Below are 13532 nucleotides of genomic sequence, written 5' to 3'. Positions count from 1 at the left end.
AACGTACTGTTTAGTAGAGCTGCCTGATTGCTAACGTCTACTAGCTGTTCGAACATGTCTCTAACTTTTTGTCCTGTTCTTCTTCTCCATTCAATCCAAGTGTGTTGTAGTTCATTCCAGTCTCGACTTCGAGACATTATTATGTTTAAATCTAAATTAAAATAATAATTTACATATATCTATTGTATATTTTTACAGTTTTTATTATCATATCCAAGATAATACTTATTGCGAACACATACCTGGGTCTAATCTTAGACCACATTTCAACGGTTCGTCGAAAGCACAAATAGAAGCGCTATTGTAAACAGCTAACATGTCATTAATAAGCCGGTTGTACTGAAAATAAAAATAAAAGAAAAGTTAATCGTTATAATATGTGATTTACATAATTTTACGTTTAAAAAAAAGTATCCACTGAAAAAGAAAAGTATGTAAATGAATGGAATTCCCTGTATTTATAATGAGTTTTTAAAAATTATGTCTCTTGTTAGGAGAAAAAAACCCGAACCAAGTCAATGAAAAATATAATTGCAAGTATTTTAGTAAACTCATTTTAACAGAAGTTCATTAAACTTGATTTAACTACGCACTAATCATGTGATTTTTATACTCTTACTCGACTCAGCTGTTCTTGAGGTAGTGCAGCAGGTCCTGGCATTGACAAAAACTTGAGCTGCCTTCTAAGGTTGGGATCGATGACATTATCCAAATTCAATCTTGTCATTATCGAAAATACTTTTCTCTGGAATTCTGAATACAACAGTTGTTGCTCCAACTGTAAAATTTACCAATTTATATAACACGGATTAATAAAGTATTTGTATATGAGATATTATATTTTTTTATAAATATATTTATCTATCATTTACACTCAAATTATATTCAAAAACTTTTTAAATATAAATTAATTAATATTATTATTTAAAATAATCAATTCAATTTAACAATATCAATTTAATTTCTGGCATTCTCAACACCATTATTATGGATATAATAAATGCTAAAAGACAAATAAATTGCATATACTCAACGCCTTATAAAGAAAGAGAAATTCCACGATTCAATAGGAAAACAATTACTAATACATCGTATGATTCATACGTAATGCAATTAAGAACAATATGATAAATATCTTGATATAACATGGATTAACTTAGCTATTTAAATAAATATAATGTGAGTAAAATAGTATGTCATTAATTTAAATTACATTTTATTTAAATATACAATACAATTATGTTACATATTTTCACAAAAAATTATTAATATTTATTTAACCATCATTAATGTCATCTAAAATATTATATCATGACACAATGATTACAAATAATGTCCTGAATAATAAAAATACATATTTTTCTTAAGTTTTAAATTTTATCCCAATAGTTTTTTGTGTCTTTCTACCCACGCTTTGCCAAATCAAAAAAAATTTAAGAACCGAAAAAATTATACGAATACATATTATTACTATACACATTGTACATTTATAAAATACTCTGAACATTGTTGAAAGATAATCGTTGATCATAATACTAAATATTTAACATTATAATGCTATATAATACATATTAAATTATATGTACTTATACATAAATATATGTTTTGTGTATACATTTTATACAACAGAACACTTGGAATAATGTTAAATCGCATGTACACTTAAGAAGGCAATATACATTTATTATATGCATTGCATATTATGCTATATACTCCTACTAGCTGTGACGTAGTAAATAGTATAAATGATATCATACGCAACTATTCGGACCATGCGAGAACAGTTATTAACCAACTATACTATGATATACAAGCGTCATTCGTCAATCCAAACACAGATTTCATACTACCAAGGTTGACTGTGGGGTTCCCGTGTAATTTTGGTCAAGATTCACATACCTTTGGTCTCACGCTTATGGGACAAACAATGCTCCGTAGCTGATAAAACGGTATAATATTTTCTAATCGTTACGCCACGCCACCGCGGTAGACGATGAGAGCTAATTGGATTTTGTAATTTCGCGTAGGTATATAAGGCGTATTATAAACCTATAATACTTTATACACGGGAAGGGATGAGTGAAATATTAAATAGTATCATGTTATAATGAAATCGTAATCCTCATTTCATGATCACCTCAAACACAGGACGTCGTCAACAAAACTCGTTGGTGCAATGTATAAATAAAAAAAAAATTAAAATGAGCGCACACGTTCATATAATTTGATACTTGTTTTCTAAAATACGAAACGAAAATTATTTTAATAGGAAGACATTGGCGTAAAAAAAAAAATAGTGGACCAAACGATTTATATACCCATGAAACCCCGTGCTATTTTTTAACGTAGATTACTGATAATCGCATTATTACATAAATAAAAATAATTAATAAACTTATTTTATTTGAAGACAATATGGTAATATAGTCAGTTGTTCAAAGTGTTTTGTAACAACCAACCTCCAGAGAAGTAAAAAAATAGTTGGAAAAAAATTGCAGTTAATATAATATTATAATAAGCATCAGATTTTTCTATAGTGTTTGATATACGTCGAATTCGTCGAAGGACTCTGAGCCCAATTAGAAGACAGACAATATTACCCTTATTATTGATATACGAAATGAAAACTTTATAAAAAATGTGTCATGCCTAGAAAAAAATATCTATTTCGATCATATAATACTCTTTCATACGTTATATATTATTTTATATGTGCAAAATACAATTTTGAACATGTCTAAAAATAAAGAAAAAAAACGTTATAAATAATATTATTGGTCATTTTTTTGTATATATTATAAATTTATAACATAATACATATTATATATATGTAGGGTATTCACGTACAACAATGTCAAGGTTGTGCTTATACGTTAGTCATGCATATCCATCCAACTGAATAATTGTTGGTCGGTTGTGTTGTAAATAATTTTGAATTACCGCGCCAAAAACGACATGGATATATAAAAATAACCACAAATCGTGTAGTTTTACTCGAGAAATCACTGGACGTGAGTAGGTTTTACAAACGCGATGCGACCTTCTTACTTGGCGGTAGCTCGAACGCAATGTTTTGCACCTAGTCGCCACCACAAACGTTTTATTGTTAATGTAGGTAATTTTAAATATGCTGTGGATAACCTTATTAATATAAATTAAAAACCACCGCTGCCGTAGTTCCAAATAATTTCGATTATCGCAAATGTGTAATCAGTACAGTATATTAAAACACCTAAATCTAATACGAGCTCGTGTGCGTCCTCCATTCATCTATAAATCCCAATTAGCGTATAGATACGATTACGTTTTTAGCAACATTAAAAAACTGATGTACAAACTTTAGCTTGAGCGTTAGTAAGGTAATAATTAGATAACATTACAAGATTTTATTATCATTTATTAATTACACATAGGTATGTAAAAGAAACAACTTGATGTTTTTATATTAATTATTTTAATACAATATAAATTGTACGATGGATGTATAATATATTTTATGTTTTATGTAAACAATTTGAATGTATTATCTTATTTTTATACCGAATTTTCAATTTACTTATTATAATTTATTTGTAATACTAAAATTTAAAACTACTTAAGTCAGATTTTAATTAAATCGAGGAATTGTGTTTTGATGAAATGATAAAGTCATAACTCATAAGTTTAACAAAAAATTATATTAAATATTTTATTAGATTAAGTATATTTCATTACTTCTTATAAATATTTTGTCAATTGCCTATATGGTAAAAGAGGGAAATCATTTTTGGGATTTTCAAAAACGTTTATTTTGAATTAACCTGTATAAAAATGTAAATATACAAGTGCCTATTAAAAACACAAATAACCATAGTTTTATTTTCCTCAGTAAAAATAGATAATAGAAGAATTATCTGCCTTCTCATAATTCAACCAAATGGGCAAATGTTATATTTTTATAAACTGCAAAGAGTAAAGAATAATAAATTTACAAAAATAATATATCACATAATAGCTGTGAATACAATACTTTAAGCAGTTGAATTATATTGAATTAACGCGGTGGTTAAAAATTCACACCGTTTATAACAAAATTAACTAGTGAAATATGCCCATACTGAATACGTAATTCTCATAACATATACAATTAAACAGATATAATATATATTGTACATATATAAGGCACAGTATATTATTATGTTATATAAATGTGAATAATATTACTATTATTAAAATTAAAAACGATGAATATTTTTACGGATATTTGTAAATTATTTTAACAATTATAAATATTAAAATAATTGATTGTCTGAAGATACTATAAAAATACGAATATTTATTCGTCATTTTTTTTTATCAATTTTTCACCAATCGAATATATTATATGTTTAAGTAGAAATATCAAAAAAAAAAAAATTGTTAGTTTATTTTATTGTGACTTAAAAAAAATCATATACATAACATCATGTCAACACAATTATATAATTTATATCATCATTATTATTATTGTTAACTCGATACAATATATATTTTATTACCGTTTTATTTTATACTGCAAATTTTACTAGTTTTTCACTTCAGTTTACAACCGAATAACTGTCTGTACGTATTATTATTTATTTAAAAAAGTTCGTAACTGACGTATTTGCTAGACTTGTCTCAAAAATAAGCATTTTTTTTTTCTAAATTATTAACAACAAGTTGTATAATTTATGAAAATTACCTACTCACGGTGTAATGATGTATATTTAAATATAGAATTATATAATACATGATTATTATAATTGTGTTGTGAATAAAATTCACAGAGATACGAGTTTAGTATGCTATAATTTTTTACATTAATATAAATACCTATACAATTGCAAGAGATAAAATTAGCAATACATTTTTATGTTTACAATGATCGATATAAATTAAATATAAAATTATTTTAGATCATCAACTGTAATATAATCATTTTATGACTCATTGTATAAATCAGTGGTGTAGTATTATAGCCTATAGGTAAACAAAAAATCATAAATTTAGTTATCGTCAACAATTTTCTTGTGGCCAACATAGGATTCCTAACTGTACGAGTATAGCTTAAAAAAATGTAGGTATTTACTTAATTAATTAATAAAAAGTATTTGTTATACATATTATAGTTATATTATGTTATAAAATATTATATAGTAGTAATTTTTTATTAATATCCCGGACATCATCCAGTTATATATATAACCATTATAGTAATATTACTAATAATCTCAATAGAACTTACCGCTCTTATTTGCGTTCCTTCGTTGACGTTTGTCTCGAAATCCCATTGCGCCTGCACGTTAAGGTTGCACTGTTGCGATCCCGCCACGTCAAGTTGTTGCAGTAATTGTCGGATGTTGCTGTTGGATAATGTTAACGGTCCCTGTTGAATCGAAGGTGTCGGTATAGGCGACGTCCGTGGATCAGACCGGGACGTAAACCTTCCGGTAGTTTCGAAATTCTGTTCGGGTTCATCGGTAGTGAACTTCCTGCCACCCCGCTGGAACCCTTGCTGCTGCTGAGGTTGCTGCTGTCGTTGTTGGAATATCCCATCAAAACCAGTCCGTGGTTGCTGTTCCTCCAGTTGTTGCTGCTGTATCGAGTATCTGTACCAAAAAAAAAAATTAAAATTGTAACCAATATATTGAATGTAAATTTAATAAATTTATCGAATTTGAGAAGAAGTAGTAGGTAAGATCTAATTTGTAACAATTGATTGCTAAAAATTACTAAAAAATATTTATTTATACGCATTATAGAGACATTGAAAATTTGTATTTAATTAATACTCGTATGTTATATATTTCTAGAAAGTTATAAAAAAATTATAAGTATAAAATATTACATAGACATAACACTTTAATGTAATTTATCTCTTTTTATTGACCATTTTTTTTTTTCAAAAAAGATTAAAATGTACATCATATATTAATAATAAATATAGTGTTGTATATATTTATTATTGCATAGGTTGTAAAATTACTGGATAAAACTATAAGATAAACACACCTGTTGAACGCGTCCTGCAGAATACGACGTCGGTCTTGTTGATTTCCACCGGCTAGAAAATAATCGTTAGGATCCAAGTACTTATTGTCCACCTGGTCAACTTGGCATCGGGCCAACCTCACGATTGAAAGGATCGTTGCCGAAACGACAACGATCGTCGTTAAGACGTTCATATTATATTACCAGCGGAAAACTCAATGAAAATGATTGTTACACTTATACGATAATATACTCGTTTTTACTGAGTTTCAAAGTATAATAGAACGATAGGTTCTTGTTTTATATTATTTATAAGCGTGTTTATCGGAAAAAGAAACGTTTTCTAAAAAAAAGTCAGAATATTCAAAAAGAGACAAACTCCATCACACAAAACCAAAACTACGCGAACACGGCGATGATCGGACTGCTGGCAGACAAATCGTGTGCATCGCATATATGAGGCGGCCTAATGAGTCGTACATAGATACTGATAACGACGCCGACGATGGCGAAGAGACTTGAACGCTGCCGCCAGGCTTCCTAATAATAATAATAATAATAGTAATAATGGTAATAAAACAACGGTTCGGCGTAGGTGGGGAAACGATGTATATACACAAAAACGATTCTCCGCTGGACGGCGGCGCGTGTCGAAAGTTCGCCTTGAACCGCATAATAGCATAATATAATAGTCAACGAGATCTGCCGACGAGAAGTCTCATTTTTTTCTTAGTTGCTTGTCTTTCTGAACAAAATAAACGAAACATAATATTATATTGTAATAAAAAATAAAAACATCAAAAAATGTATTTTCAGAATTGACATTACAATAACGTATATTGTATGATTTTTTTTTTAATGCGATATTATCAATCAATTAGACTGTCTATCATTATGCTAACATACATATTATATTATATATATATAAGTACTCTAAAAGTCTGGATTCACATTTCCTGATTGGTATAATACCTCTGTGCGTTTACCCCGGTGACCGCATTGAAATACGTGATCATCGAATACGCACCTATCGACAATCATTACAATAGAGTATTATAACAATATATGCCCGAAAGTCTTCTGTCACAGTGTCACACGTTTGTCTTCCTTTCGTCAGTTAATATTATAATTTTTACAAAGAAATGTATAATAATGGTCAGGACACATACAATTAAATAAAGTATAATACAGTATTACAGTATTACAAAGTACATACAATTCAACAATCGACTTTATTTAATGGTATTCTTTTAAGGTTTAACTCGCATACTATACACTAATAAGTGCACTAGCTATTGCTATATACATATTTATATATATATATATATATATGTTCAGTTTTAATTTGTTTATGTACCTTCAAGACATATTATCTCAACTCATATGGAGCTAAGCAGCAATTTTTACCGATGTTTCATTTGTTTTCGTCGACATCATAATAACAAGACCTAATAGTATTCCAATCTCAGTTGTTGTATTCTTAAAAAAGTAATGATGCTCTTAAAAATTTTTTATAGATGACCGTATAACTACTTTAAATAGTTAATAATAATAGCTATTTGCGATTACGGAATACCGTCATCGTTATTAGAATATAAAAATAATACCAATGTTTTGTTATTACAACTATATTTAATAGATTAAACATTTTTTATCATTTTTATGATATAATGGGACGATTAGAGTCGCCCTTATGTATACTATAAAGAGTATACGTCATTTGAATACATGATTGGATTACCTAGCCCTGTAATCTAACGTATATAATTTATAATAAACATTGTATAAAAGTTATTGTTTGAATTATTTACATCAAGTCTGAAATTATATGTTATGTATATAGAGTGATTCATTAACTGTAGGCTATAAATACTAATATAATTATTATTATATTTTGGTAAAAATATAAGATCTTTGTATATAATTTATAAAAAAAGTTTTTTGTCATAAACATGATTAACATTATTACTACTTTTTATCATGATAAATGTTAAGGTTTTTAAAATATTTTTAATGAAAACTTATATTTTAAATTATATTATAGAAAGCAAAATGTCTTTTTGAAAATATATTCTTCTTGTCTGTTACCATTTCAAGTGACTAAAGACTTAAAATATAACAAGAGATTTAATAACTTATTAGTTTAAAAAAAATTAATTTTTCCACAGACTAAAGTTCTATCTATGAACTCTTTAATAAGACTTAATAACGTTTTGACATCACACTTCACTTACATTTTCAATACTGATTGTAAACTTAAAATAAAACATGAAAAATTATTTTTTTTTTATAAAAAATATTAATGCTACCAAGATTAAAACAGATTACTCTGTTATAGATTGTTATAAATTATAATTAACGCGTGTATTGTGTATTCACGCGTTTAATATATAATATGCACATGTAACCGTGACTACTGTAAGATAGTTCGAATAACAAACTATAAATATTACGGGTGTTTGCTATATTTGCATAAATTATAGGTAGGTATGTAGAATTTTCACAATTTTTCAAACATAATATTATTATATTAGCAGTGTGGTCCGATATAAAAACAGGAAACCCGATACCACCTTGTCGAGTATAAATGGCAGGTGAGCCACGGAGATCGCTGGGACATTACCAAGTGGCTGTCATCACGTCGATTTAGTCACGATAATTCTTAATGCACGTGATTTTGACGAAAACAGGGCTTAAAGAGAGATGATGTTTTGGTAAGGAAAATGAAGAAGAAGATGCTCGCATAATAATTCTCGAGGACACGGCCGCGTTGATTTATGTCACAAGGCTACTTTGCGAAAATGATGAAAGTCAAAGCAATGATCGTAATAAACGTAAGAAAAAAAGGTAAGTAAACACATATAATATACACTTTTTTATTTCGTTGCTTATGTTCTCGCACACGGGTTATAAGAAGGTCGTTATATTTTATTATATAGGTGTATATGCGTGCAGCCTGGTCTAGCTGGTCTGTGGGAACGTTTCGGCGGACGATTGTATTCGGCATGAGGACTCGCGTGCATCGTGTATGAAGGTCTATAGGTAATATGGAAATCGGACGTGGTTCTCATGATAAAAATATTGTGCGATAATATTATTGTGTTTGTGTGCGTTTTCCATTCGACATCAAATGCTGAATCATTTCGAACTTTTGCTGACAGCCAGAAATGAGAAAAACTACGGCATAGTCTTCCGACTACCGGTCACATATTGTTGTTGAACGTAGAAAGCAAACGGTGACAATATTGTATTATGCAGTCGGAAAACAATTTTCGACGACAATTATAATTATTATCTACGATTCCCTAAAAACGGAACAAGACGAATCACTGACAGCGATTTTTTTTTTTTATAATAATTGCATATTTTCTATAAGTGTCCACGCATCGCATTTTTATCAATGCAGAATTCTATTTGAATCTATTTGTATATTATAGAATATACACAGTTTTGGTGTTGAAAAATATTAATATATAGACGAACCATAGAAAGTTCGTTAAAAATTACGCTATGGATTATCGATATTAATGTATTATTAAAATTATTGCTTAAAAAATAAACAATAGAAAATATATTTCTTAGATGTAATAGATGCTTATACTTATACTCTATTTAGATATAATATACGAAATGTGCGTGATATGTTGATTAAAGCGTAATAAATAAAATAGTTGAGAAAATAGTACCTACATAATAACTTATAGTACATTAGTACCTATACATAAACTAAATATAGTTTGTAGGCATATTTGTACGTGCTTATATTTTTTCTTTCCCATTTTAAGGATATATTATTGCTAGGTAATCATTACAATTTGTTATTTATTATAATCGTTAGTGATGCAGATTTGACTTAATCAATATGTAAATGAATTTTTATCCAAGTTTGTAAGAATATTTTACTAGTGTTTAAATAAAGGATATATTATAGGAGTTTATTTTAAAATTCAGTAATATATTTTATATATATATATATAACGCTCTTATTATGTAATTTAATATGAAAATATTAAGTTCAACAGTAAAAAAGAAATTATTAAGATTTGAATCTTAATAATATGTAAAAAAAAATACGAAATTATAGGTAACTTTACATTTATAACTTGCATATAATATTATCGTAGACATTGTCAAGATTATAATTATCTAGGTATTATACAAGATTTAAATGCTTATGAATAACTTTTTTTTTATCCCACGTCGGAAAATTAAAACTCCAAACAAATTTATAATAATATAGCTTATAGTTAGCCTAAAAAAGGGTATAGGTACATGTATTAATTAATAATCACTAAAAGTGTCTAAGTATACTCAGTTTCTCAGTTATCCGTGTTGTTAACCGATGCAAGTACGTAACTGGCTAAACTATTTGAAAATTTATAAAATACAACACTAGTTTACTATTATTTTAAAGTCAAACTTTAACAGTGGATACTAAAATAATAATTACAATAATCTTACTTTACTTACTTAATAAAAGTACTTACACTATGTAAAACTTACTAAATAGTAAATACTGCAGCAACGATACGTCATCATAATTTTTAACTATGAAATTCTGTTAACGTGCAATTAAATGCGTTAACAATAATTAATTATTATGCGTTGCACACTTAATTTGTATCGTATAATAACGCTAATCAAAGCTTGAGGTCACCCGTCACGCATTTTCCCAACAGGAGCGGCTCAACGGAATACTGCACTATACAGTATATTTTTTTTTATGATATTTATACTCTCAACTTGTATTTTTATATGCACTCCACCGATTGTGAAATATTTTTATATTTAAATTAATTTATGAACATCTATCTATAGCTGTATGTGTTCACGATTAAGGCAAATTTCACCATGTTGTGTTCATATGATATTATAACATATTTTACCATCATCTATATGGTAAATCCATATTTATAAATAAATTCTATTGTCTGCTGATATACAATAAGTACAATACATTTTTTCCACCAAAAATCGCATATTTTTTGCTTGTCGTAAAATATATATACAAAAAATTATCATCTTCACGGTTCGTTGATTATTACATAAATATATATATAAGTATATATATTATGTAGGTACTAACGTAAACAAACTGATATAATTATTATTTTGATTTTTCAATTTTTCTTTCAGTAGGTGTAAAATAAGTAATATTTTTGAAATCGTGCGACTTTATGGTGTTTTTATCTTGGTCGCGGGTATATTACTATTGTAAACAATCATTTTAGAAAGCTTATACCTGTTGTCCCAGGAAACGTATTTCCGCCAGCGATAATAACATATGATATATAATCAAGTAGGTACACATTCAAACGAAATGTATTTACGATTTATAAACACAGTTCATATCATAGGTACTTACCTATATCATTCAAATATAAACGTCCGCTAAAAATAGTATAGGTACAGTATATAATATGGTATGACTGTTATTGGTCCGTGTGACTGTTTTAAACAAACTGATTATTACTTTATATATATATATATACACACATAAATTATTGAGTATATTACATTTAATAATTTATACATTTTTAATAACTATTCGATATTATTGTGTAAATAAATGAAAAAGAACCGGCACCATATCACTGAAAAATAGCCATAATTTTATATTTTTTTAAAATAGCTATTATTATAAATTTGTTATTATTTATTTAGCGCTAATTAACCTACATAATACTACAATATTAATATTAATATTATTATAGGTATATAAATATAATACAACCGTTCTCGAATGAGCCACAATATTACATGTATTACAACAATACAATGATCAATCAAAAATTATAATTTTTTCATTTCTTTTTAACAATTTTCGGTGAAACAATTACAAAATAAACAATAATAATACACATAATACATTGTCTCATTGACATGGAAACTAAACAGTATAAACAAACCAGTTTCACTAGTTACCAACATTTATAAACTTTTTTGACAGTGAAAACAAAAGTTTTGAAGTTTTCTAAAGTATTATAATAAAATTGTCAAGAAGAATTATAAGTTATCGAAAAATTTGTATAACAAAAATAGTAACATACTATTTTATTATACCGTCTACCACAGAGTTATTACATCAGTGAATGTTCAGATATTATTGAAGATACCATATTAAATCACTCGGTCCGACACACTTCTGTTTTCACTTTTCACTCATATTATTTCCAAGTATCAACTGTTTACACAAATACACATACTTACATTTAATCGTATTTGTTTCATTCCCTAAGCAATATTTCACTGTATTCCCTGTTTTATAATAATAATTTCAAATTATTTATTTGTACACTATCAAGCAATTATTTTTATTACACTATCAAAGTCTCGTCAAGATTGAATAAATAAAAATTAAACAGGCTTAATATTTTTTACAGCATTTCTTTTTCAATCAACATAAATGAAAAGCGCATGAAGTTAAGTGGTGTTAAGTTTCGTAAGGGGGCTGATAAAAAAGATAAAAAAACCAATTCATTATTTCCAAGACGCCTAAAATTCAAATTTTCTACAAAAAGATAAAGACTAGCATAAAATATTACATTTATAATTGAAACAAAATAACAATTTTTTAAATTATAGTATTCATAAATAATAAAAAAGAATTAAATATAATATTGTGTTATTTGAAAATGAAAAATATTAAGCTACGATTCATTTTTCATTTTTATTCACAACTTTTTAAAACGTCTAGTTGCAATTTATAATATTTCGGGTTACAATTTTATTTCATACAATTTTTTCTTTATTGTTTATTTTATATAAAGGGCGGATCAGCATTATTTGACATATTATTTAATATCTTTTATTCTATATAATGTCTTACATTACATTTTTTTTTTTTTTTTTTAATAAATATAAACGTTTTAACAGTGTTATTTTAATATAATTTAATATTTTTATGATGAATACATGGGTTGATCAAATGTCGAGAGAGGAATTTTAAAATCTGCGCCTAGGTGGCTTATTTGTTACCCGACATTTACATTGAGTATTGACTAAAATAATACATTTTATCATTTAATATAATGTTTCTTTAGATGTTTATTCTAGGACACTATGTGCAGCATAAATATATAACTATGAGAGTGTTCACATAAACATTATTTTTATTGCATTTTTAGAATAGATATTTATATTTTCATTACTATCAATAACAATTCTATAGAACATTACTCAATGAGATACTATCTTTATATTACCTTTTTTGGATAACAATGATTTATTTTTTTAAATTGATAGACAATTAGGATAACAAGCCATTATTTAATTTAAAAGTGCAATGTACCTACTGCAGAGTTCTTACGCAACATTTAGAATAATATTAATTGATAAACATGAAAAATAAATATAAATTCAAAGTCTCAAAGACTATTTTATTTCGGTCATACTAGTATTTTTATTTGGTTTCAATATACATTATATACCTACATAAAGTTTTAAAATTATTAATAATTTATTGTATAAGTATTTATTCAACTATTCCTTTTGAACACTTTAGTTTTACAGGTATCTAATATATATATAATATAAGCATA

At 26.9% G+C, this 13532-nt stretch overlaps 1 protein-coding gene across 1 annotated transcript in view; it reads right to left on the bottom strand.

The window, feature by feature from the left end:
• Positions 1-6481, bottom strand: part of LOC112603830 (angiotensin-converting enzyme-like) — a 38690-nt gene extending 32209 nt beyond the window's left edge. Inside the window, exons 1-5 of the mRNA XM_025352604.1 lie at positions 6013-6481; positions 5246-5609; positions 620-778; positions 243-339; positions 8-151 (exon numbers count right to left, since the gene is read on the bottom strand). Coding sequence (XP_025208389.1) covers positions 8-151; positions 243-339; positions 620-778; positions 5246-5609; positions 6013-6185 — 937 coding nt within the window. The 5' untranslated portion in view covers positions 6186-6481. The remainder of the gene's footprint in view (positions 1-7; positions 152-242; positions 340-619; positions 779-5245; positions 5610-6012) is intronic.
• Between the last annotated feature and the right edge of the window lie 7051 nt (positions 6482-13532).

Source organism: Melanaphis sacchari, unplaced genomic scaffold, assembly GCF_002803265.2.
Source record: "Melanaphis sacchari strain LSU unplaced genomic scaffold, SCAv2.0 Contig111_pilon_pilon, whole genome shotgun sequence".
Taxonomy (NCBI): Eukaryota; Metazoa; Arthropoda; class Insecta; order Hemiptera; family Aphididae; genus Melanaphis; species Melanaphis sacchari.
The sequence above is the reverse complement of the archived record's forward strand: the minus strand, read 5'-3'. Positions and strand labels throughout refer to the sequence as shown.